This window comes from Emydura macquarii, unplaced genomic scaffold, assembly GCF_026122565.2.
Source record: "Emydura macquarii macquarii isolate MOO-44397 ecotype Brisbane River unplaced genomic scaffold, CSIRO-AGI_Emac_v2 contig_2531, whole genome shotgun sequence".
Lineage (NCBI taxonomy): Eukaryota > Metazoa > Chordata > Testudines > Chelidae > Emydura > Emydura macquarii.
In genome coordinates, this window is record NW_027132668.1 from 7,386,565 (window position 1) to 7,410,331 (window position 23,767).

At 38.6% G+C, this 23,767-nt stretch overlaps 1 protein-coding gene across 3 annotated transcripts in view; it reads left to right on the forward strand.

Moving 5' to 3' along the window:
- The window catches only part of DCUN1D2 (defective in cullin neddylation 1 domain containing 2), a 53,382-nt gene that overhangs the window by 19,232 nt on the left and 10,383 nt on the right, over positions 1 to 23,767 (forward strand). For 2 of the 3 annotated variants that reach the window (XM_067563653.1, XM_067563652.1), the window contains exons 4-5: positions 1,318 to 1,448; positions 20,362 to 20,444. In XM_067563653.1, the coding sequence (XP_067419754.1) occupies positions 1,318 to 1,448; positions 20,362 to 20,444 (214 nt within the window). Of the gene's footprint in view, positions 1 to 1,317; positions 1,449 to 20,361; positions 20,445 to 21,883; positions 21,956 to 23,767 lie in introns of all 3 variants that reach the window. The other variant, XR_010922719.1, reaches the window with a different exon arrangement.

Genomic DNA, 23,767 nt, shown 5'->3' on the forward strand with positions numbered 1-23,767 from the left:
CCTCCATTCCCCCCACCTTGTTGAAGATGCACTTCCAACTCTCTGTTGTTCTTTTTGTTTCCAGGTTTAATTAATAGTATTGGCTACATCCTACAATCTGTCTTTTGGTTTATGTCCTGGCTACCTGAGAAACACTTATTCTTCCCATATGATGCTGAGTTAGTTGAAGTCAAATTGGGTACTTTAGCTGGCAATGCCTCAATATTATTGTCTTTTAGCAGAAGGGTCTCAATTCTGAAATTTGCTTCCACCTTGGTCTGCCAGTACCAATCTGTTGGCCTTCAGGTCATGGTGGAGGGCTCATCTTTTTCAGGTTTTCTGACTGAGGAATGTGGATGATACAATTTAGTGGATGAAAAATCTTTTAACATTAACATTGGTCACAAGCATAACATGTAGGACAAATTCCCATATAGTGTACACAGACTAAGATGGGTGGTTTAATAAATTAAAGGAAACCTCAAATTTAGTGTAACTGCAATAAAAGTAATAAAGAAACAGTATATTACAGTTTAATAGGATTGCAGTGACTTATATTTAAATTTTACTTGATTCTAGAGGTGTTCTGTTAAGGGATAGAAAAACGTTAGTTGGTTGAATTGATGGACTGATGAAGAAAGTTTTCCGACCAGCTCTAATCTGCAGTCTGAAGTGCGCGCACACATACCCATACACATCCATTCATGCACATGCGCGCACACACATGCACAAACAAACATGCTCACAGAAGTGGTCTTAAGTATTAACCACCTATAACTTACGATATCCACAGCAACACAGTTTGGGAAGCTGTTACTTATTCCCATACATTACATCACTCTATAAGGCATTTTGAGATTCAGATGCTGGAAGCTGACGATAGACAAGTTTGGACTAGAAATAAGGTGTAAATTTTTAACAGTGAGGGTGTTCAACCATTGGAATAACTTACCTAGAGATGTAGGGGATTCTCCCTCACTTCGGGTCTTTAAAATCAAGATGGGACATCTTCCTAAAAGATGTGCTCTAGCTCAACCAGCAGTTCTGTGCTGGATGCAGGGATCACTGGTTGTTATGCAGGCAGTCAGACTAGATGAAGGTCCATTCTGATGTTGATTAAATGGTTCAATCTTATTTAGTCTGTGTACTTTTGATGCTTGTATATAAAATTAAACCCTGTTTCTACTTAGGGCCCTTAAATATTTAGTAAAGTAAATCAAAGTGATACTCTGTAGTTGAATCTTACAATAATGTTACTCATTTGTGTGTTTATAATAAATATTTATAAACTTTTCTAAAATGGATTACATGCAAATAATATAATCTCTCTTGTGACAGGTGTGACACCACAGAAAAGCTAAAAGCTCTATTGCCAAGATTGGAACAAGAGCTAAAGGATCCAATAAAGTTCAAAGATTTTTATCAATTTACTTTTACCTTTGCTAAAAACCCTGGACAAAAAGGTTTAGGTGAGTATAAAAACTAAGAATAGAAGGGTAAAACAACAAGCTTGACTCATATTTGCTTTTGAAAATATCAGTCACAAGTTGCAAATGATTTAATGATTTCTTCGCCTCCCCATTTAATCTTTTCTTTAATACTAACCTTGGCTGAGATAAATTAGCTAGGTTTCCTATCACATTTGACATCATATATACGCTATGAATAAATTCAATATATAGGTGCACACAGCAAAAAGGTCCTTAGAAAAATTAGTAGTTTTAAATTACTAGTATTTATGGTGATATTTAGACTGTAAACTGCTGTGATGTGAATACCACATAGTCGTCCTTATTTTGTTCAGCACTAACTAAAGTTTTGTTGCTCTATAAATAATAGGTCCATATTAATCCCAAAGTGGAGGCAAAACCTTGGAAACCTCACTATCTTGTACAGAAGCTTAACACAAAGGGGAAAATTGTCTGCCTGCTTTGGTATCGCATTTTATTTTGATCCAATTTGGCAAAAAATATTGTAGACTCAGTTCCAACTTAGTAGGTAGATATCAGCATACAGTATCGGGTTTTTTACTGTTCTCTTAACAAGACTCTCAGTTTGAGAGTTCATTCTAATCCATACTTTGCTGCTGCTATCAGTATAAAAATAGGTATTCTTTATTCACTGCATGGTGCAGTACTATAAAGATATATTTTTTCTTTACACCTGCTGTTTCCTTATGACGACTTTGTCAAGTCAGTTTACCTAGTTTATAAGTAGATAAATCTAAACGTGTCAAACTTTTGGTATTAAGTAAATTGATTAGTCTTTATCCAACAGATACTAAATGAATTTATCCATGGAGCAGACAACAGCTTGGTAAAACCAGACAACATGAGGACTAACAAAATATTTACTGTATTGTCATCAGTGTAACAATATTGTCGTCATTCTCTTTTGCTGTATGCACATTATTTAGTAAAAAGTAGTCACCTATTCCAGCCATTTTAATTGTGTATCACTTTGCAATTGGTATGGATGTTAAGACACTTTTTCATAGTAAAAATAGCTTGAGGGGAATGAGAGTGAAGACAGACAAGAATAGGAGCAAAACCTGTTTCAGATAATTTTGGCTGAAGAAAACCCTTCTTTCCTTGGTTTTAATTTGAGTGCATGGTTCTTGCTTTCTCCAGTATCTTTGGAGATTTTTTTTAAACTATGATGAGTTTTATCAGTTTTATTTTCATTTTGATATTGTCCCTCACACTGAATATTTTTTCATGCTATGTGCAACTGTCATACGAACCAGATGCCATCATGCAGCTTAAGTGTCTGGCAAAGCCCTACAGCCTGCATCTTATTGTGAAGGCCCGTAAGCAACTTGAATGAATCCACTTTAAAATTGACAAAAAGTAAAGCATTGGCTGTGTGACTTTTACAAGAAATAAAGCTAAACAGCTAAATGTTTATGTTCTAAAATGCATCAAGTCTTGTACATCATTTATTAAAAATAATAATGCTTTCAGACCGGGCAAAACTTATCAAACACAGGTTTAGTTTGCATAATATCTTGGAATACCTAAAGAAAGTGTATATTATAAGCCATTTGCTGTTTCAGTTGGCTTGAATCCAAACGAGAAACCAATATACTTAAAATATATATTACAGAAGATTTCCACCTAAATCTGTATCAAGAAATAAGGCAGGCACCACAATCAGGACTACAGAACTGGATATACTTGTGTATGTGACACAAAAGAAAAAAGGAATTGAGCGGTTTTCTGACACCCCAACTTGTCTGGTCTGAGGAGAAAGGAATTAGCTACTGACCTTGGATTGGCCTATAGGTTTATGGTATCTCTCTAGCTCAGGGGTGGGGAACGTCCAGCCCGCGGGCCGTATAAGGCCCGGGAAATCATTTGGTCCGGCCCGCGGGCCGTCCGAAATCATTTGCTCTGGCCCTGGCGGCGTGGGGCAATTCGGTGGGGGGGGAAGGGTGGAATTCGGCGGCGGCACAGTTTCGCGGCGGGGTTTCGTGGGGGGGGGGGGGGGGCAGTGCCCGCCGCCAAAACCCTGTCACCGTTTGCCCCTTTTTGGGGGGGGGGGGAATTCGGCGGCAGCGCTGTTTCACGGCAGCGGCGGACACTCCGGCCACCATCAGGCCCTTGCCAGAAAAAAGGTTCCTCACCCCTGCTCTAGCTTGACAAATGGTATTTCATGTAAGGAACACCAGAATGTCTTGAAGTACTTATTGGACAGAACTGAGAAGAGCAAAAATGAAAATTAATCTAAAGAGGACTGTAGAAACTGATGATTGTGTTGTTGCCAACTTGAGAGATTCTTGGGAGCCTTAACAATTTTGGTAATACCAAATTGGATGGTGCTGGGTTTTTTGAAAGGTGGTAGGTTTTTCAGCCTTTGGAAAGTTAATTTTTTAGTATATTTAAGAAAAGTGTCTAATTCAGCCAAGTTTAAGCAGGTGCAATTCTTTTGACTTCAGTGGAGTTACACCCACTTTCATCAGGTCTGAACTTGGTCCACTGTGGGTTTAATTGGGAGGAAGTCCAGAACCAACATGTAAATTAGTATGCACACTTTTATGTCTTTATGAAAGTCAGTGAATTCCGTGATGCTAAGTGCTTCAGACTAATCTTCAAGAGTTGGGCTAGCTTGCAAAGCAGTTAATTGCTTTTTCTATTAGTCTTCTATGCTGTGGAGTAATTCTTACATTTGTCTTCACTGCAGTCTTAGCTTGGGTTGTAACTTGATTGTTGCCCCTAATCTGACTCCCTTGCATGCATACAAGTCTCGAGCTTGAGTTAAGTGGTGCTTTAAATTCAGCTAGCTGGCCCATCAGAGGATGTGGACTGAAGCTCGAGTGTTGCTAACTCTAGAGCTTATAATGTAGTGGGGACACAGCAACTCTGTACTGGAGAGCTGGCAGTTTCTCAAAGAGACAATATTAAAGGCACAACAGCAAACTATCCTGGTGGGATTGAAAGATAGAACCATAATTATCTTTTACTATTTTTCCTATCTGGAGCTCTTTAATCACTTGCAAATCAAAAAGGAATCCTATAAAATGGAAACATGAACAGATTATTTAGGATAAATACAAAACAGTAGCTCAGGCATGTAGGTACAAAATCAGAAAGGCTAAGGCACAAAATGAGTAACATATCTGGGGACAATAAAAGGCAATAAGAAGAGGTTCTATAAATACATTGGGAGCAAGAGAAAACAAAGGAAAGTGTAAGTCCACTACTTAAGGGGGAATGTGAGCTAATAATGGATGTCATCAAGAAGGCTGAGGTGTTTAACGTTTATTTTTGCTTCTGTCTTCATTAAAAAGGTTAATGGTGGCCAGATACTCAAAACAATGAATATTAGCAATGAGAGAGAGAACAGGTTAAAGAATATTAAGATATGTTGGCTATATTCAAGACGGCAGGGCCTGACAAAATACACCAGGGGATACCTAAGAAACTAGCTGAAGTAGAACCATTAGCAGTTATCTTCGAGAACTCATGGAGGACAGGTGAGGTCCTGGTGAACTGAAGAAGGATATACATGGTACCTTTCTTTAAAAAGAGAAACAAAGAAAACCTTTTGGAATTGTATACCAGTCAGCCTAACTATAATACCTGGAAAGGTACTGGAACAAATTATTAAAAAATCAGTTTGTAAACACCTAAAGGATAGTAGGGTAATGACTAATAGCCAGTGTAGATTTGTCAGGAACAAATCATACCTAACCAACCTAATTTCCTTCTTTGATGGGGTTATTGGCCTAGTGGGTGGTGGGAAGTGTAGATGGTAATATATCTTGATTTTAGTAAGACTTTTATACAGTCCCACGTGACATTCTCATAAGCAAACTTGGGAAATACGTTCTAGATGAAATTACTCTAAGGAGGGTGCATACCCAGTTGAAAGACCATACTCAAAGAGAAGTTCTCAATGGTTTGCTGTCAAACTGGGAGGACATATCTAGTGGGGTCCCTCAGGGGTCTGTCTTGGGTCTGGTACTTTTCAACATTTTCACTGACAACTTGGATAATGGAGACTGCTTATAAAATTAGCAGATGACACCATTCTGGGAGGGGTTACAAACGCTAAAGGATGGAGTAGAATTCAAAATGACCTATGCCAGAATAACCCCATAGATAGACACAGCATACACTGTTGGAAGGGTTTTTTCTGTCGCTGTAGGAATATTCCCCCCCAAGCAACAATAGCTGGATCAACAGAAGCGTTCTTACATTGATCTAGCTGTGTCTTCACCACAGGTTAGGTCAGTATAGCTACAGTGCTCAGGAGTGTGGATTTTTCACAGTCCTGAACACTGTAGCTATGACAACCTAAATTTTAAGTGTAGACTAGGCCTTAGTGGATATCTGCAGGTTCTGGAAGTGGTGCATTGATTGATTAATTTTCCAAAGGTTACCTTTGCAACTATAAGGATTCTCTCCCACCAGCATTAGTTTATTTAGATTTATAATAAACAGACAACATAGTATCAGAAGTTTTAGATGCTTTTGACTGTGTTTAAAAACAAATGTAAACATAAAAGCAAAAACTTGAGGTCCTGAATCACAACCATCATTCTTCTGGATGTGAGCCCTTTGGTCCTGTCAGTGCCTTTCCTATTACAGTTGGCAGGGTTGCTTGTGATGATAAATGGCAGCAAATTTTCACCCTGTAACAGTTGGAGTAACAATTGCTCTTTGGATGTCAAATTATGCCAAGAGTGCTGTATGCTGTTCAAAATTTTCATCCACTAGTTCATGTCATTAAATATTGCAGGTGTATCGAAATATTGCATATATCCATGCACAACCGTTCTTTTTACAAAGTTTATGATAAAGGCGGGACTGAGTGCTCAGTGTGGCAAATTATGCTTATGTTCGTGGAATTTAGTCTGAGCCAGACCTATACATAGAACCTGTAGAGTGAAAAAGTTGATTTTCTTTTAAAATATTCCATTATCTTAACATCAACAAAAACTAATTTTCATTATTGACTAGCCTGCAAAATTTGCTTATTTAAAATTTAAAGCCATTATTCATTTATTCAGAGTTTTTTGAAACAGTATTTTCTTCTATGTTCTGTTCCTCAGGTCAGTGTCATCACTGAGTGTATAGCCTCGTACCAGTTGGTAGAAATAGGAAATTCCAATAAAAATTATGCTGTCAGCACCATGTAAATGTGTCAGTGTCACATGAAGAAATGTGGATTTCTTCTTGTTGCAGCAAAGATAAATGGCTAAGCCTGACACAGTAAAGCTTTTAATTAGCTTTTTGTTTTTGTTTTTATCCTCTTCTCACTCTTAATATGGCTATTTTAGTGTTTTCTTTTTAGATAACTGGTTTGTTTTTATCTATCTACCCTAGATCCATGTGGAGTTATCTGCTATGTATGGCCTAATGACTAATGATCTCGAATTAACAAAAGACGCAGAATTGTCTTATGAATTTACAAGCCCCATTTTCCCACTTGTCTCTTACCAAAAATGTTTGGAGCCTTTCCTTTAAGGTGTTACTGCAGAGCTAAGCCAACCACTTCCATCACATTAGAATGTATGGCTAGTCAGTGTGGTACAATCTGTGGTGATCTCTGCTTCCTTTTTCACTCAAATCACACTTTCATCTGTAAGACAAATACTTCAGTCCCGGAGTTCATGTTTGAATAATAGATTTTTTAAGGTCAAAATAGACCATTATGATCTTGTCTGACCTTCTGCATAACAGGCCAGAGAACCTCAATCAGTAAATTCTGCATCAATCCTATAACTTCTATTTAAGATGTTGAGTTTTTGATACAGGTGAAAATATGACCATGAAGGGAGCTTATTTCCCTTTCGATACAATAGGTGCTATTTTTTTCCCGGTCACTAAATGGGAGTATGCTATGCCATCCGAATTGAAGAAAACATTACTATCTGTGCATCAGCGCAGTGTTCCTATCTTTCATGGAGGGAGGCACCAAAGTCCTCCTCTGCCTGACCTGGGGCTGAACTAGCATTTACCTCACTAATCTAATCTTCATTGAAAGTATAACTGATCCATAAAGGACCACACCAAGGTTGTTCCTGTAGAGATTAGAATTTCCTTTTGGGATCAGTACTTTGGAGATGGAATCTCATAAAGTTCTGGCTGGGATTATAAGGGAACAGACCAACTTTCTGAGGCTCAGATTTCAGTATATTTGCTAAATCTTGAGCCTTCTGTCTAGGAGTAGGTGTTGGAGAGGCTTTACCCTCAGATGTTTTTCTCCCTAAAGGGAAGGACAGAGGGATCCATAGCAGCTTTCTCCCAATGGCTGTAAAGGTTTCCCCACATGTGGGAAAACGTGATATTTTAGACCACTGAGTTGTACGGAAGACAGAGCAGAGGCATACTGACTAAGTTACATTCTCCTGTGAGCTGGGGGAAAAAAAGTTATATCCCTCTCGCTGATTCATGTTACTGGGGACCTGAATGACAAATTTGCCCTATTGAGTGGAACTTCTTTAGAAGGTCTGTCAGAAATGGAGCACTCTCAAATAGACTTGGTGGTTGCCTGAGATAGCAGTGATTAGGGATTACTACGTCAGCTCCAGGGACTTTCTGGCCATTACAGCTGGTGCCCTCTCTCAGCTGTTGGCAGGTTTCTGCAAAGTTTTGCAAGGCTTCTTAGCATAGCCATCTTAATGATTCCAAACTAGTTCTGGAAACAATGATGTCTAGAATTGTTAAATTTATCTTGAATGTCTCTTCTTACTTTCCAAGAGGGATTTTTTTTTTGTCAAGGTTCAGCTCCCCAAGAGGACTTGAGAAACCTTTTTAGAGTGATTTTTCAGACCCTAGGATTCACCATGGTTCTGCCTATGTTTAATCTACTCTCTCATGATCATTACTGAGTCTGGGAGTAGGATTATCTTTAGGGCTTGCTTACTTGGTGCATCTCACCTGTGGTCCATGCCTTGTGGCTCTTCACTGAGGTGGTCTGAATAAAGGTTTGAGTCTTAACTCTTGGATGACACAGTTTTTCAAAGGGACAGGCTTAATTGTTCCGTGGTCAGTTTACACCGAGAGGTGGTCAGATTCCTAAAGGAAGCAGCCAGGTTCAGAATGACACCTTGGCCCCCTCTTTTTTCCATTGGAAACTGAAGCTTGCCCTGAACATCCTAATGGATCCTCCTTTTGAGCCCCAAGAACTAATGTTTGAGAGTTTGCCAGTGCTCGGGATTATTATCCTGTGGACAGATTTTGTTCCAGAAGAGTGGAGAAACTTTCAATCTTTTCTTTTAGAGGTCCCTCAAATTCCCACCAGGAACAGTAGTCCGATTGGTCTTTGTTGCTCTGCTGAGGTCTCTTGACCTATTCACCTGGTTCAAGGGATGTGACCCGTCTGTGCCTGGGGTAACCCACCTGAAAATGCCATGGTCAGGACAGGCTACAGAAGGAGAGCAGATTCTCCCAGAACTGGTGACTAACACTGAAGTTAGATTCACCAACAATTTACAAACAATGCTTCTGATTCCCCTACACTGGTTATCAAGAATTTAAAATAAAAAGTTACACAGCCCCCTTTATTGCATTTCAGTCTTTGGCTCTCAATCAGCAGCTAGGTCCAGAAAAGAGAGAAGTTATTTAAAAACTCTATCCTCTTTACCAAAAAGTTCTTCTGATCCCCAAATGGTCATTCATGTACCAGACAGTGTCACAAACAGGATGTCCTTTCTTTACTCTGCCACTCTACCAGGAATGAACAAGAGAACTTTGTATGTGAAAAGGGCATTCAGGTTCATGTTTCAAAGGAATCCTTGATCAGGAGATAGATCATCTTTGTATGAGGACTCCAAGTAGGTTGTATCCTCCATAAGAAGATGGTATTACATTCTCTTCTTTTTAATTGGAGCAGAATCTTTAGTTTCCATAGTAATGTTCTCTGAGTAGACTATCATGGTCTGCAAGTCTCCTAAAGGTTAATTCAACATTGGTGTTAATTGGTGTTAATTCTACATCTTTGACAACTAGTGATGCAGATTTTGAATCACTAGTGTTGGAAAAAAAGCAACAGCATATATGTTTTGTATATTTTTGTTTTTTACAATGTTTACCAGAGTAACAAGACAAATGTTTGCCGTAGCTAGGTACTCTGTGCACCTCCCAAGTATTTAAAAATAGAAATAACAATCTCCCTTGCAGCCTATAGGAGAATTAGCTTGATTAGTTTAGAGGTTGGTTGTGTGAGGTGAGTGGGTATGTTTTGTATGTGGGTGAAAAAATTATTGATGGGAAAGCCAAACTGAATCAATAGCTTCTGTATTTAGTCATGAAAGTGTGTAATTCCCTGATTGTTTTCTTATGGGTGTGAGTTTCATAAACTTTAGCCTGTTTTGTTCCAGTCCACATTTTTCTGGCTGGTATTCTGGGAATTATGGCAATCTGTGTAGGACATGGTACTTTGATGCTAAAGTGTCTGTTGCAGTAATTAGGAAATGGCTCACTAATACTAGTAATGCCTCATGTTCTATTTCTTTGGTCTCTTGTTTGGGTACATTTTTCTATTAGTCTCTGGGAATCTGGCAGACAGGTTTCAGAAGTGAACTATAGTGGTGGTGATTCTTGCCGGGCAATGTGGAACGTGGAGCAAAGGGTTCTTATGTCCACATCCATCCTGAGTAAGCTTGTAGTTTAAAGACTAGTATTCTAATTAATCAAAAGTGGAAGGGCAAAGGTCTGATCCAGTAGCTCATCACGTCTTGTACATAATCAATTGACTTATACTTAGAAGATCCTGTTCTTTACAGACACATGAGCCAGATTTCACTGCAGTTTTTCAGAAGAAATCATTGAAGCAAAAAATAGATGTGATTGTGCTGTGAAACTTTTGTTTGAGCTGTAGGAGAAAAGTATCATCTTTCACGTGAAGTTACAGTCAGGGAACAAGAGGAAAAAGACCAAAGCAGACCAATCGAGGGCACCTTGAAGAAAAAATAACACCCAACAACTCATTGCAAGCTTAAGGTACATTTACACAGCCAAAAAAACCTCACCACAACCCATGGCAGCAAGTCTCAAAGCCTGGGTCGACTGACTCGGGCTCACCCTGCGAGGCTAAAAATAGCAGTGTAGATGTTCATCCTCAGGCTGGATCCCGTACTCTGAAACCTGGTGAGAGGGAGAGTCTCCAACATGACCCCTAATGTCTACATTGCTATTTTTAGCCCCCTGCTACTGCAAACCTTAGTTAGTTGATCTGGACTCTGAGACTTGCTTTTGCAGGGTTATGGGTTTTTTTTGTTTTTTTTGGAGGGTTTTTTTTTGCTGTGGAGACATAACCTGAACCTCTTATCCGTGCAGACCCCTTTATTGTAAAGATACTGAATGGTGCAGTATGCTTCCATGTATAGCACTTAGCCATAGGAGTCACTTTCTGCCTCCACTCTGTTGGGGTTGGGAGCATTGTGGAAGGGGGATATGTTGTTCTTTCTTTCACAGCCCTAGAATAAGTTTAGAAGTCGTGGGGAATGTCCAGAATGAAGGTTCTGCCATTTTCTCTTTCTCCCTTCTCCTTTGTCAAACTAGCTAAATCTATGCTATAGTCATTTTCTTATTGAAGCTGTAGTTTCTTGGCAGCATGTCTTTAGAGTTTTCTAATAAGGTTGGGAAAATTTCATGCTGCCTTTTATTTTGTAGGTGTAAAAAATAGTATGTGATCATGTAATTAAATATTGAATCAAAGTGCATAAGCAGAAGGGGACTGAATTAAAGCTGCACAGGCAATCCAAGGAACATAAGAATGGCCATACTGTGTGGGACCAATGGTCCAACTAGCCCAGTATCCTGTTTTCTAACAGTGGCTGGTGCCAGATGCTTCAGAGGAAATGAACAGAACAGGACAATTTATAGTCAGAGGATTTTGATACACGCAGAGCATGGGGTTGCATCTCAATCATCTTGGCTTGGATGGACCTATCCTCCATGAATTTATCTATACTCTTTTGAATCTAGTTAAAGTTCTGGCCTTAACATCCCCTGGCAATGAGTTCCACAGGTTACCTGTGTATTGTAAGGAGAAGTACTTTCTTATGTTTGTTTTAAATCTGCTGCCTATTAATTTTATTGGGTGACCGCCTGGTTCATGTGTTATGTGAAGGGATAAATAACACTTCCTTATTCACTTTCTCCACACCATTCATGATTTTATAGACTTCTACTGTATCTTCCCTTAGACTCTTTTCTGAGCTGAACAGTCCCAGTCTTTTTAATCTCTTCTCACCTGGAAGCTGTTCCATGCCCCCAGTAATTTTTGTTGCCCTTCTTTGTTCTTTCTCCAATTCTAATATATCTTATTGAGATGTAGCAACCAGAATTGAATGCAGTATTCAAGGTGTTTGTGTGTACTATAGATTTACATAGAGGTGGTATGATATTATCTGTTTTTTGTCTATCCCATTCCTAATGATTCCTAACATTGTTAGCTTTTTTGACTGCCTCTGCACATTGAGCAGATGTTTTCAGAGAACTCTCCACAGTGACGCCAAGACCTTGCTTGCGTGGTAAGAGCTAATTTAGACCCCATCATTTTGTATGTGGACATTGAATTTCACCTGCCATTTTGTTGCCCAGTCACCCAATTTTGTGACATCCCTTTGTAACTCTTCACAGTCAGCTTTGGACTTAGCTATCTTGAGTAATTTAGCATCATCTGTAAACTTTGCCACTTCACTGTTCACCCTTTTTTCCAAATCTTCTTTGTGAAAACTGACCATTTATGCCTCCCCTTTGTTTACTGTCTTTTAACCAGTTACTGATCCAATGAAGGACCTTCCCTTTTGTCCCATGACTACTTACTTTGCTTAAGAGATTTTGGTGAGGGACCTTGTCAAAGGCTTTTTGAAAGTACACCATATCCACTGGATCATATCTACATGTTTGTTTACCCTCCTCAAAGAATTCTTATGGATTGGTGAGGCATGATTTCCCTTTATAAAAGCCATGTTGACTCTTTCCCAACATATTGTGTTCATCTGTGTCTGATAATTCTGTCTTAATGCTGGCATTTGCTAACTCTAAATTTCCTGATTGTGCAAGCTTAACATTCTTTTAACATAGATATTTTTGTGTCTATTTATAGGCAGAGAGGGTAGCACCACTTATACTTATGGTATCCCAGACACTTCCAATTATAAGACAAGTTTCTAATAATATAGAAGAGGTATGGAAAAGTAATCTGTGCATAAACAGTATATTTCTCTTTACTGTGGGCACTGAAGCTTGTAACAAGCAGTTCAACAAATAAACAAAAAGGTCTTCATAATGGCTTATTAAAATTAGCAAAGCTTTACAGAATCAGTAAGAAGATTAAGCAGCAATAGAAGAGGAAATATGCAATTACCAGGTTAACCAATTAATCTCAAAAGACAGAGCTGTAATAACAGTAGTTTAGTTGTTTTACAGCTGTAAAAATAATGATGGGGAAGAATGTACCATTTATGGCGTTAGGAGCTTAATTAGCTTGCCAGCAAGAAGTGTTAAGACTTAAATATTTTTCTAAATGATTTAAAGATTTTCAAAGAAGATGAGTTTACCTGTCAGGTGTTGTTTAAAGAATAGTACTGCTGCCTTTACTTTTTCTTCTTCTTTTAGTTTTAACGTTAGTTATTTAAGTTGTAATTTTTTTTGTATTCTCTGAAAAAAAAACAGCTACAAAATTAACACTGCTACATAAAGAGCACTTTTGTTAAGTGGTTCAAAACAAGTGGGACTTTTCCCCTTGACCAGTGCCTGCAGCACAAAAGCTCTCTTCCGGCGCAACAAGTCCTAGCAATTCATATTAACCTTAAACCCTGGTATTAGGAGGAAGTTGTTCTGCAGCCAACTTCTTGCCACTATGATTTTTTAACTTTGTGAATGTGCCTCCTCCAGTTCCTTTATTCCTTATATCCATTCGTGAGCTTGGACAAGTCATGTCTCGTTTTCATCTTCTGTGAGGAGAATGCCAACCAAAATCAATGGAGCCTTTCCATTGACTGCAATGGGAGTTCTTTGGTGTAAAATTAGACTTCTGATGCCTGAGACACAGTGTGTAATTGTATTATACAGTTTGTATAACTCGCTACATCCAGATGTTTAAAAATCAGGAGTATAATTGTCCCAGGCAAAAGAGTAAGTGCTCACACTTTCTGTGGGATTTTTTTATTATTAATCTATCACCCCTAGTTACTCCTCTAGATTCCATTCTCCGTAGATCTCTACTTAGATGAGCTATTTAAACTGCTATCTGGATTGGCTATAGCAGAGGTGTTTTTAAGAGCTCTGTGACAATCCCTTTCATCCTTCATTCCTGGTTGTTCATGATGTTGTTGCAGGTTTTTACATTAGACCCAGACCAGTGTGACCAAACCATCAACAAATCCAAAACAACAATGCACATGCTTTGCAGCCTACTTTAATTCCACCAACTGTGCCTCTGTATCTTAACAGTGTTGTTTGCCATACACTAACAGACCATTGAGCAGCTATTCTATACCATAACCAAAGAGACCTGTACATTCATTTGTACTAGAATTATTCTAAAATTCTGGCGTTTTTAATTTAGATGAAAAGCTGTTTCCAGAGATGTGTTCTGCCTGTTCTGTCTTTTTTCACTCATAAGACAGAGACCATCAGAATATAAGAGGGAGACTTTGTTTGCAGATAAGAACATAAGAATGGCCATATTGGGTCAGACCAATGATTCATCTATCTTAATATTCTGTCGTCTGACAGTGGCCAGTGCCAGATGCTTCAGAAGGAATTAACAGAACAGAAAAAGGGATTGAGTGGTCTATCCCATGTTGTCCAGTCCCATCTTCTGGGAGTCAGAGGTGTAGGGACACCCAGAGCATGGGGTTGCGTCCCTGACCATCTTTGCAAATATCCATTGATGGACCTAACCTCCATGAACTTATCAAATTCCTTTTTTAACCCAGTTATACTTTTGGCCTTCACAACATCCCCTGGCAATTAGTTCCACAGGTTGACTGTGCATTGTGTAAAGAAATACTTCCTTATATTTGTTTTAAACCTGCTGCCTGTTAACTTCATTTGGTTAACCCCCTGGTTCTTATGTTATGTGAAGAGTAAATAACACTTCCCCATTCACTTTCTCCAGGCCATTCATAATTTTATAGACCTGTCATATCCTCCTGACTCGCTTAGCCATCTTTTTTCTAAGATGAAAAGTCAATCTTTAAATTTCTCCTCTTATGGAGACAGTTCCATACCCCTCATCATTTTTGTTGCCCTTCTCTGTACTTTTTCCAATTCTTAATATCTTTTTTGAGATGGGGTGACCAGAACTGTACAGAGTGTACCATGGATTTATATAGTGGCATTATGATTTTCTGTCTTTTTATCTATTCTTTTCCTGAGGTGGTTCCTGAGGTGATATCATTTGATTTGTGAAGATGCTTTTATATTACTAGTGTTAAAATAAATAATCCCTAGACCTGCACACTGAATCTAAGGGCACACAGGGAATGCTTTTGCAGGACATAAAACACCCATGGCCTCATAACTTCTTAGTTCTCCAAATTAATTATAGTGGTTGTATGACCTCCCCTTGTACCTGATGGCAACTTTGTTGTCCATTAGGAGGTATGATTTTCTTTTTTAAAGTAACCATACAGATTTGAGGAAATAGTCCTAACTCAAGATCCCCCTAACTTCATAAGCAGGTATTATATGCATGGTTTGTGTATTATTGAAGGTATGGTAGCAGCTGTTACCATTAAAGTTGAGCTCCAAATTCCATTCCTACCCCCATGTTTGAGTTGCTTATAACTTTATCCAATAAATTCCTTTTTGATGTGATGTTTGTTCCATGCTTGGTTTCTCAGCCCAAAGGGGAAAAATCAGGTCAGCCAATTTTGAGTTACTCAGGTGCGAAAAAACTTTTCCAAATTTTCTGATTAAAAATTTTTCATGCTGAAAACTTTATTAAATATCTGAAACTACAAAACTCAAAGTTCTCTTGTCTTGTAGTTTCACTAAGACTTCAGAAAGCTTGAAGTAAGTTATTTCAGTGGTTTTAAAGTTATGAGCACTTACATTTACCAATTTTGCTTATTTGCAGTGAAGCTTTTCTTTAAGAAGTTGTGTAGTGCATTAAAGAAAAATGCTGATGATGCCCACTAGTCCTTTAGTTTACTAGTACAGTTAAACTGAAAGATAGGGTCCAGTTCAAGGAATTTAGAAGCTCTGATGATGAGGTTGGTAGAATGTCAAAATCTCCAATAGCTTTAGATCTCACTTCTACCCTTTTTTTAGGTGTGGGGGGAAGAGAGTAGAAATTAAATGCAAAAAAAGGGCATTAATGCAGTATTAAGTTTGAAAAACTGGGCACTTATGTGAGAGAAGTTCTAAGGTGGTTGTTGCTCCCCAATTAATTTATAATATTTTAGATTTCTCCATGTTATGTTTTTTTCTGTTCCCATGTTTTCTACTAATGTAATTTTAAATGTAATTATGACTACATAGCATAAAATGTATATGACATGCAATGTGGCCAAGTTAACACTGCAGGAACAATCTTAACTTCTGGAATTTTATTGGAGATCTTGGTTTTTGCAGTGTTAGGATTGAGGAATCATAGAAATGTAGAACTGAAAGGGACTTTGAGAAGTCATCAAGTCCAGGACCCTGTGTTGTGGCAGGGCCAAATAAACCTAGACCAACACTGACAGGTGTTTGTCCATATTGTTGTTCAAAACTTGCAATGTTGAAGATTCCACAACCTCCCTTGAAAGCCTATTCCAGAGCTTAACTACCCTTATATTTCAAAAGTTTTTCCTACTATCTAACCTAAATCTCCCTTACTGGAGATTAAACCTGCTGCTTCTTGTACCATCTTCAGTGAAGAGAACAATTAATCACAATCCTCTTTATTACAACCCTTAACATTTTGAAGACTGTTACCAGTTTTTCACCCCTTCCCTCGCCCGCCCTTCTTTTCTCAAGACTAACATGCCCAGTTTTTTTAACCTTTCCTGATAGGTCTGGTTTTTTAAACCTTTTATCATTTTTTTGCTTTCTTCTGGATTCTCCGGTGTGTCCACATCTTTCCTAATGTGTGGTGCCCAGAATTGGGCACAGTACTTCAGCTGCGGCCTCACCAGTGCTGAGTGGAGTGGGACAGTTGCCTCCCATGTCTTACTTATGACATATCTGAAATAAATTATAATTAATTTTTTATTTTTACACTTAATACCTGTTAAGAATTTTTCTTTGCTACCCATCTCAGAAATCACTACACAAAAGAGAATTTAGAATTGAGCGAGTTGTTCCACCTTCTGCATGAGAAGTATGCTTATATCAAGCCCGTCCTATATTTTTGTTACCTGCTATACAAGAGATACTTGCTCATACACACAGAGCATTCTCTTCATAATATCAAAATGTTAGAATAATATTTAACATTCCCCAAAACTTTATTTTCACACGTTAAACTAAATAGAACCTTGAAATAATCAAGTTCACTTTAATTAACAACAAACATATTCATAACTGAGACATTCTATTTAGATATAGATGCGATAATAAACCAAATAAAACCACAGAGAACTTCTTCCCTCTTTCGTCCTTTTTAACTTCCTTTGCAATACCTTCAATCATCCTTGTTCTCTCTCCTCCCACATCTGCCTCATAATAGGCATATTTATCTAATATTTTAAAATTTTTGTCATATAATAGTAGTGCTTACCTACAATGTGCATTTCAATTTAAAATGTCATATGGTGGTGTTGGAAGTTTGGCTTGCTCTGTTTGGGAAAGGATAACATTTCATAATGTGACTTGAGTGCACATTGCCAAAACCAGTGAACACATAGTGAATCATAGAAACCATAATATTATTTACATTGGTTCTTTCTTATTTCCATCTCTGTTCATTCAGCATTATGGTATGAATAATTGACTCAAGTATACACAAGCAGTGGAATAATATAGTTGTGTATAATATCCCCTTGCATGTACTAATGGCATTTTTGTTACAACTATATTATATGTTCTCTTCCCAAATAAATGTCTGTCTTTGTGCATTTTGAATACATTCATAATTTTTCTTTCAATAAGTTCATGTATTGCATGATTGTAGGCCATCATGTCCATAAAATGAGATGAGTGGCAGATGATTACACAGCAAAAGTTGAACATGCTGTATCAGAGTTCATGCTTTTTCTTTAAAACTTTTGTTGTATTAAATGTTACATTAGTCTCTAAAGAACATAAGATATTGAATACATTTTGTTGCAAACAAAATACCTTGGGAAAAGAAGGCACCTTATCCAGCAAGACTTTTTCCCCCCCAAAGTCAATCAGCATTATAGGCTGACCCAACTCAGTCTTAACTCAGTCCCCTCTTATGTATACATGACAATAGTTTTTATAACACAAAAAATCCCCTCCCCCACAAGTCCCTGTGTACTCATTCATTGTACATTTCAGATAGAAAACAAAGCAGAATTCTTTGGTGAGTGGGCCTTGGGTCCACAGTACCTCAACCTTAGTCATTGTAGTAGCATGACGTATAGAAAATGAGAGAAGTCTGCTGGAAAAGGAAGAATAGCTTTGTGCTCCGAGCACTGGACTGACATTTAGGAAATATGGGCTCTGCCACAGATTTTTCTATCTCAAAATATAGTAGTTCCAGATTTGAAAATGGTGGGGGAGAATAATAGTGAGGATAACAAAAAAAACAAAAAAAACTGTACCAGGTGTTTCACTTGGTGAGCACCACCTTCCGCACTGAATGAGGCAGGAATCTTGCAGAAAACAGTGTATGATGATATCATGTGACTGTTACTCATACAGTCAAGAGGTCCGTGTTGAAGGTGTTCAGGCACCTTTACTTTGGTCAATTTCTGGCTTTTTAGTGCTTCACTTCACAACTTTAATGCAGTTGTCTGTATATTAATATACACATATATGTAAATACAGCCTGCTTTAACAATGTAGCAAATATGTCCACAACTTCACTTTCAAACTTATGAATTGTCTTCAGTTCAAACAGTTGCCTTTGAACTGTCACATGACAGAGTAGTAATAATCGAATCTGAGATTTTAAGTTCTGTTCCTCTGCTGTATCTTGGTGGAAGTTAGGACATTCTATTTCTACCTTATCAGTACTTTCTCATTTTTGTATACTTATATAGCTTACACTGAGTGTGTGTAATTTGCTACAGTCTTGTACCTTCATTCTTCTGTTGTACAGAAACTTACACAAGCTTAGCATCCTTATCTGCAAAGGTCACTAATAGTGGGCCTAGGCATCATAGGCAGTTGGGAATGAATATAGGCCTTCAAGAAAGCCTACTTCCCTCCGCTCCATCCCTCTGTGGTTCCCACTCTTCTGCTGGAGGGTATGAACTAAGTTCTGAGGCTTTTTTAATGCTGCTCTTGGATAATTAATGTCACCGTAGAACAAAATAAGGTCATATATGCACTTAAGTGTTCTCATTAATTCTACTGTAGAGGTACCGTAGGAGTATGGGTAAAGTGACACTTCCATCATAAACCTATGTTTTCAGCCAGAACTTCAGGATAATTCATTCTGAGCTAGGACTCCTGGACAAGTACATTGTAATTCATGATTGAAACTGATTTCTCTCACAGTAGCTATTTGAAAAGAAGGTACTACTACTACTAAGAGTTAATGGAATTTCTCTTCCCTTAACAAGCAGAACTACTTTGGGATCCGAAGATCCCCTGTTCAAATTACCTCAGGTGAAGTAAGCAAAGGACAATTACTCATTTAACACTTGCTCATGGGTTACTTTGCTAAATTCTGAACTCCAGTATCCAAGATATTAAAATTTGCTTAATTCTTCCCATGATTCACTTAAGCAACTAACTACTGTAGTCCATAGTCCAGATTTTCAAAAGTGTTCATTTATTTTAAATACCTCACCTTATTTGGGTACCCAAATACCTTAAGAGATTTACACCCAACTTTGAAGGTATCTCAAGTTGAGTACTCCAAAAATGAGGCATCCAAAATCACTAGTTGCTCTTGATAAATCATGGCATAGGTCTTTAATATTAGGTATAGGCATTCTTGTTTTAAAAAACCTGTAGAAAAGCTATACTGTCATGAGGGTTGCTGCAGAAGTATTGTGCTCCAGATGACTGAAGTCCTTTTTTTCCTTAAAAACCCTAAGAAATGCAAATCGAACCCACTAAATGAACGAGGAGACCAGCATCTTTGGAGCTGAATATCTTGATTTTTTGTGGATTTAAATCCAAACATTAATGTTAAGTCAACATCATTTTCTTCATGTGAATTGCTTTATGCATGTCTAGATGGATACTATATTAATACCTTTTACAAATTGGGGTTTAGCCAGGGTTAGTGATAACCGCTGCACACTAGCTACATAGGTAAAAGATGCGTTAGCACGCTCAATGATAACTTCAAGGTTTTGCTCCTTCATTTATCCTTTGTGTGTAATTCCTTTATGCCTATGTTGTTCCATATGCCATTATTACATTGAATTTCTATCTTCAATGGTAATCAAACCAGGCTGATTTGATTATATACAACATCACAGTGAACCAGTACTTCAAAATATGGGTTTTGAAAAGCAAGGCTTTCGGTACAAGTTAAAAGTATCCAAGCAAAGTCTCAGGCAGTAGTATGACTGTTTAACCTTTGAGCATTCCAGATCCACCACTTAACAAATACCTCTTTATCATCATGCACCACGAAGAAATATCCTAGGCTTCTACGTTTCAACACACAAGCAGTTTTTAACTGACGAATCATCATATAAAGGGATTTAAAAACTGGCCAGTAAATTTGTATAGTGAGTTGTATGTGTAAAATTTGAGAGCTGAATTGAAAGAGCTATTGAACCTTGTGAGTTTACTGTGTATAAAGCACCATAATATGTGAATTTTGTTTTGTTTCTTGCAGATTTAGAAATGGCAATTGCATATTGGAATTTAGTCTTATCGGGAAGGTTTAAATTTTTAGATCTTTGGAATACATTTTTGTTGGTAAGTATATTTTTCTATTTCTGTCTGTGTTAATACACAATAAGGTGAACCCCAGAGCTCATAAGATTGTGTGCCCACTGAAGAAAGAAAAAAAAAAAAGAGATAGTGCAGTGAATGAGAGCAGTTTCCTTTTCAGCATCTGTGCTTTCCAATAACTGATATGGAACATTGTTAAGGGAGGCTAAATGAATCCTCTCTATAATTTCTTTAACTGTGGAAAAGGAAATGATACCATAAGGTATGCCTGCCTAGTAGCTCCCACCTGCTAGCTGAGCATGATACTGCAAACACATTCTGCATCAGTTTCCGCTTTCTAGGGTTTTCTGTCTCTCAGGAATTCAGGAGACTCAGTCCTCTGGCTGGGTCACTCTAAATTTAGTCTTATTTCAGTGTAACAATAATCCCAAACAAAGGTTTTTCTGTCACTCCCCCACCTCCATGCACAAACACATACATATGAGCTCCTCTTCAGACCAACTTCTGGGCTCCCTTTACATCTCTCTACTCTGGGATAGAGTGTTGAGTCCCAGGCTGTTTCCTAAGACTCCCTCTCACAGTCTCATCCCCTCTAGGCTACCTTTCCCTTTTCTATGCCCTGGGATAGAGCTCTTACTCCCAGGCTTCTTCCCTGAATCCTTTCAGAACCTATTTCAGGGCCTTCCACAGGAGCCTAGCTTTCTTCCTGTAGTTCTTCCTTCAAACTGAGTTCTCTCTGCACTTTTATGAGGCCCAGGTATTTATTTATCAGTCTGTCAAATGACCCCAATTAGTTCAGCCACCTTATTCTGGGAGGCAGCTAATTATGGTAGAGAGGTGGGGGGAGCTATTATGAACAGGGTTGGCTAGATCCAGGCTTTTTGGTCCTTAAGGAGCAGGCCTCCCTAGTCTGGGAACCACTTGACCCTGTACCCTCTACTTGTGAAAGCTGAAGATATAATTTGATCCCCTGAAGTGTAAGTTGAGCTCACATCCTCTGCTATCCTCAGACAGGTAGGCTTATCGCAAATGTGTTTTGTACCAAACTAAAATGATCCACCTTTATGATATTTATCCATAAAACATCCTATTTCTTGATTTCAATACTGTTGTGACTGACTTGGAAGGTTAGGAGTAATTTTTTAAAAGTAAATGAAGTGAATTATTTCTCTTTGCGCAATTGTGTTGACTCCGTTTGTAGGGAGCAATCATTAGCAGGCTGAGACAGTTACAGTACTTAAAAATACCACTCTTCTATCAATACCCTTATTTAGGTAATTGAACAAAAGTTGTACAAATTAGGCTTTAGAAACAAAGCCCAAAATATTGTCTTTAAGCATCTGACTTATTCATCTACTTTACTTCATTTACATGAAATTTCCATGTACTTAGCATGGAAAATTATTCTGTTGAATACATGTGATTTTGCAATTCATTAACGCCTTTTCTCTGTGTATATATAGACTTTTTACAGTTTACCCAAATAAGCAGATGACTTCAAAAGCACCAATGTCTGTGGTCTTAGTAAAACCCAAGTATGTGTTTTAAAATGTAATATTTTCACACAAGTGTGCTTTGAATGAATGCAGCTCTGGGACAACAGAGATTTATTCATTACCTGAATGTGTGGGTTTTGTACACCTACTTCATCAAAACTAGTCATAAGATTTTGCATTATGACTGCTTCTGAAAACTGATTTTAAAAAGAATTCAACTCAAATAGGCACATTTAACCTAACAGAAGGTTAAAATATGTAGCTTTCTCCATTTTGCTATGCAATCGTTCTGAGAGATGTTCTCAGAGAAGTCTGTTCAGATTCCTACTTTTGTGGTAATATTATAGGTGGGGTTGGTGCCACCATCTATTATTGTTTGCCTGACACTTCCCATTATAAAACCCTGTTTTCAGTTGCTTATAACATTACCAAACTTTAACTGTTTGTACTGAAATTTTCCTTGCTAGATGTCTGTATCAGGCTGAATTGATTTCCAAAAATTCAGCCAAAATGGTTCAACCATTTCTGAGAACCAGGCTAGTGAAAAATGTTTTCCCCATGTTTCATTCTGGTAACCTCTTTGAAAAGCTCTACTATCCCCAACCATTTGCAGTGAGAATATTAAATTTGGCAGGAGGGTGGCCTTTGTGTCAGAAATGTGCCTTTTCTTATTCCCAAGAAAATCCACCCAAATTTGGCCACCTCATAAACCTTTAAAAAACTGCAGTTCACAAATGCTCAATAGGTTTGCTAGAGATTTGTTGCTAAAAACTGAAAATTCTGTCTATACTGAGTATGCTCAGACTTTTCAGGCAATTGCAATTTTGGTCTCTTGCATGCTATGTTGTGGGCCAGATTCTGGAACACAGAAAGATTTAAATGTGTTCTCAGTTCCCCCTACTTGGTTCAGACTGTATGGAAGCGCAAGCTGACTGATTTGAATGCAGAGGGGACAAAAGTCAGTCCTGAGAGAAGGGGAAGTGATAAAGACCTATGGGGGTGGAGACTGCAACCTGGAGGCCGGCAGTGTGTTGGGGAGGGAGACTGGGAATCAAGGAGAGAGACTGGGATTGGCTGGGGGCGGGGGGAACTGAGATCAGATGAGGAGATGATGGGGCAATTGAGAGTGGCTGGGCAAAGAGACCTGGATGTGGAGCTGGAGCAGACCATGGGTGTTGGATAAGGAGACCAGGAGGAAAACTGGCACTGGGAGCCAGTTGGAGATACAGAATTTGGTGAGGAGGGTGGGGGGACTGGAGGCTGGGGGTTAAGATAGCCTGATCAGACAAGGAGCTGGGAGAGAGTAGGAAGGGGATTGGGACTGGGAAGTGTGGGGGAAAGACTGGGACAAGGAATCTGCAGAATATTTGACTGTCTGGACAAGGAGACTGGGGTGAGAAATTTGAGGGGTGGAGACTGACTAGGACTGACTAAAAAAAAAAAAGGACTAGAATGAGGAGCCAGTGTGAGGAAGAGACATGACGGGGGTAGGTTGGAAGGGACAGGGCAGAAGGTATCAAGCTTGAGAACTGGCAGAAGAGTGCGCACTAGAGCATACTCTCCTCCAGAGCCTGGAATGGAACCCAAGATCCTTGAGTCTCACCAATCCTCTGCTGTCAGCAAATATCTGAGAAGTCCATTTAGCATCCCTCTCTAGTGCTGGACCACACAGAGGATGACAACCTGTGTCAGAGCTCTGGTCGAGCTCTCCCTGCTGTACACTCACCATGCTGCTGTATTTTAACCCACGCACTGGGCCCGTGTGCCTTTAAGCTCCCCTTGGTCACTGGTTAGACTTCAGAAATGACTCTGGCCTCTCTGGCACATTTCCTAGGCACATGCTATCTGTTT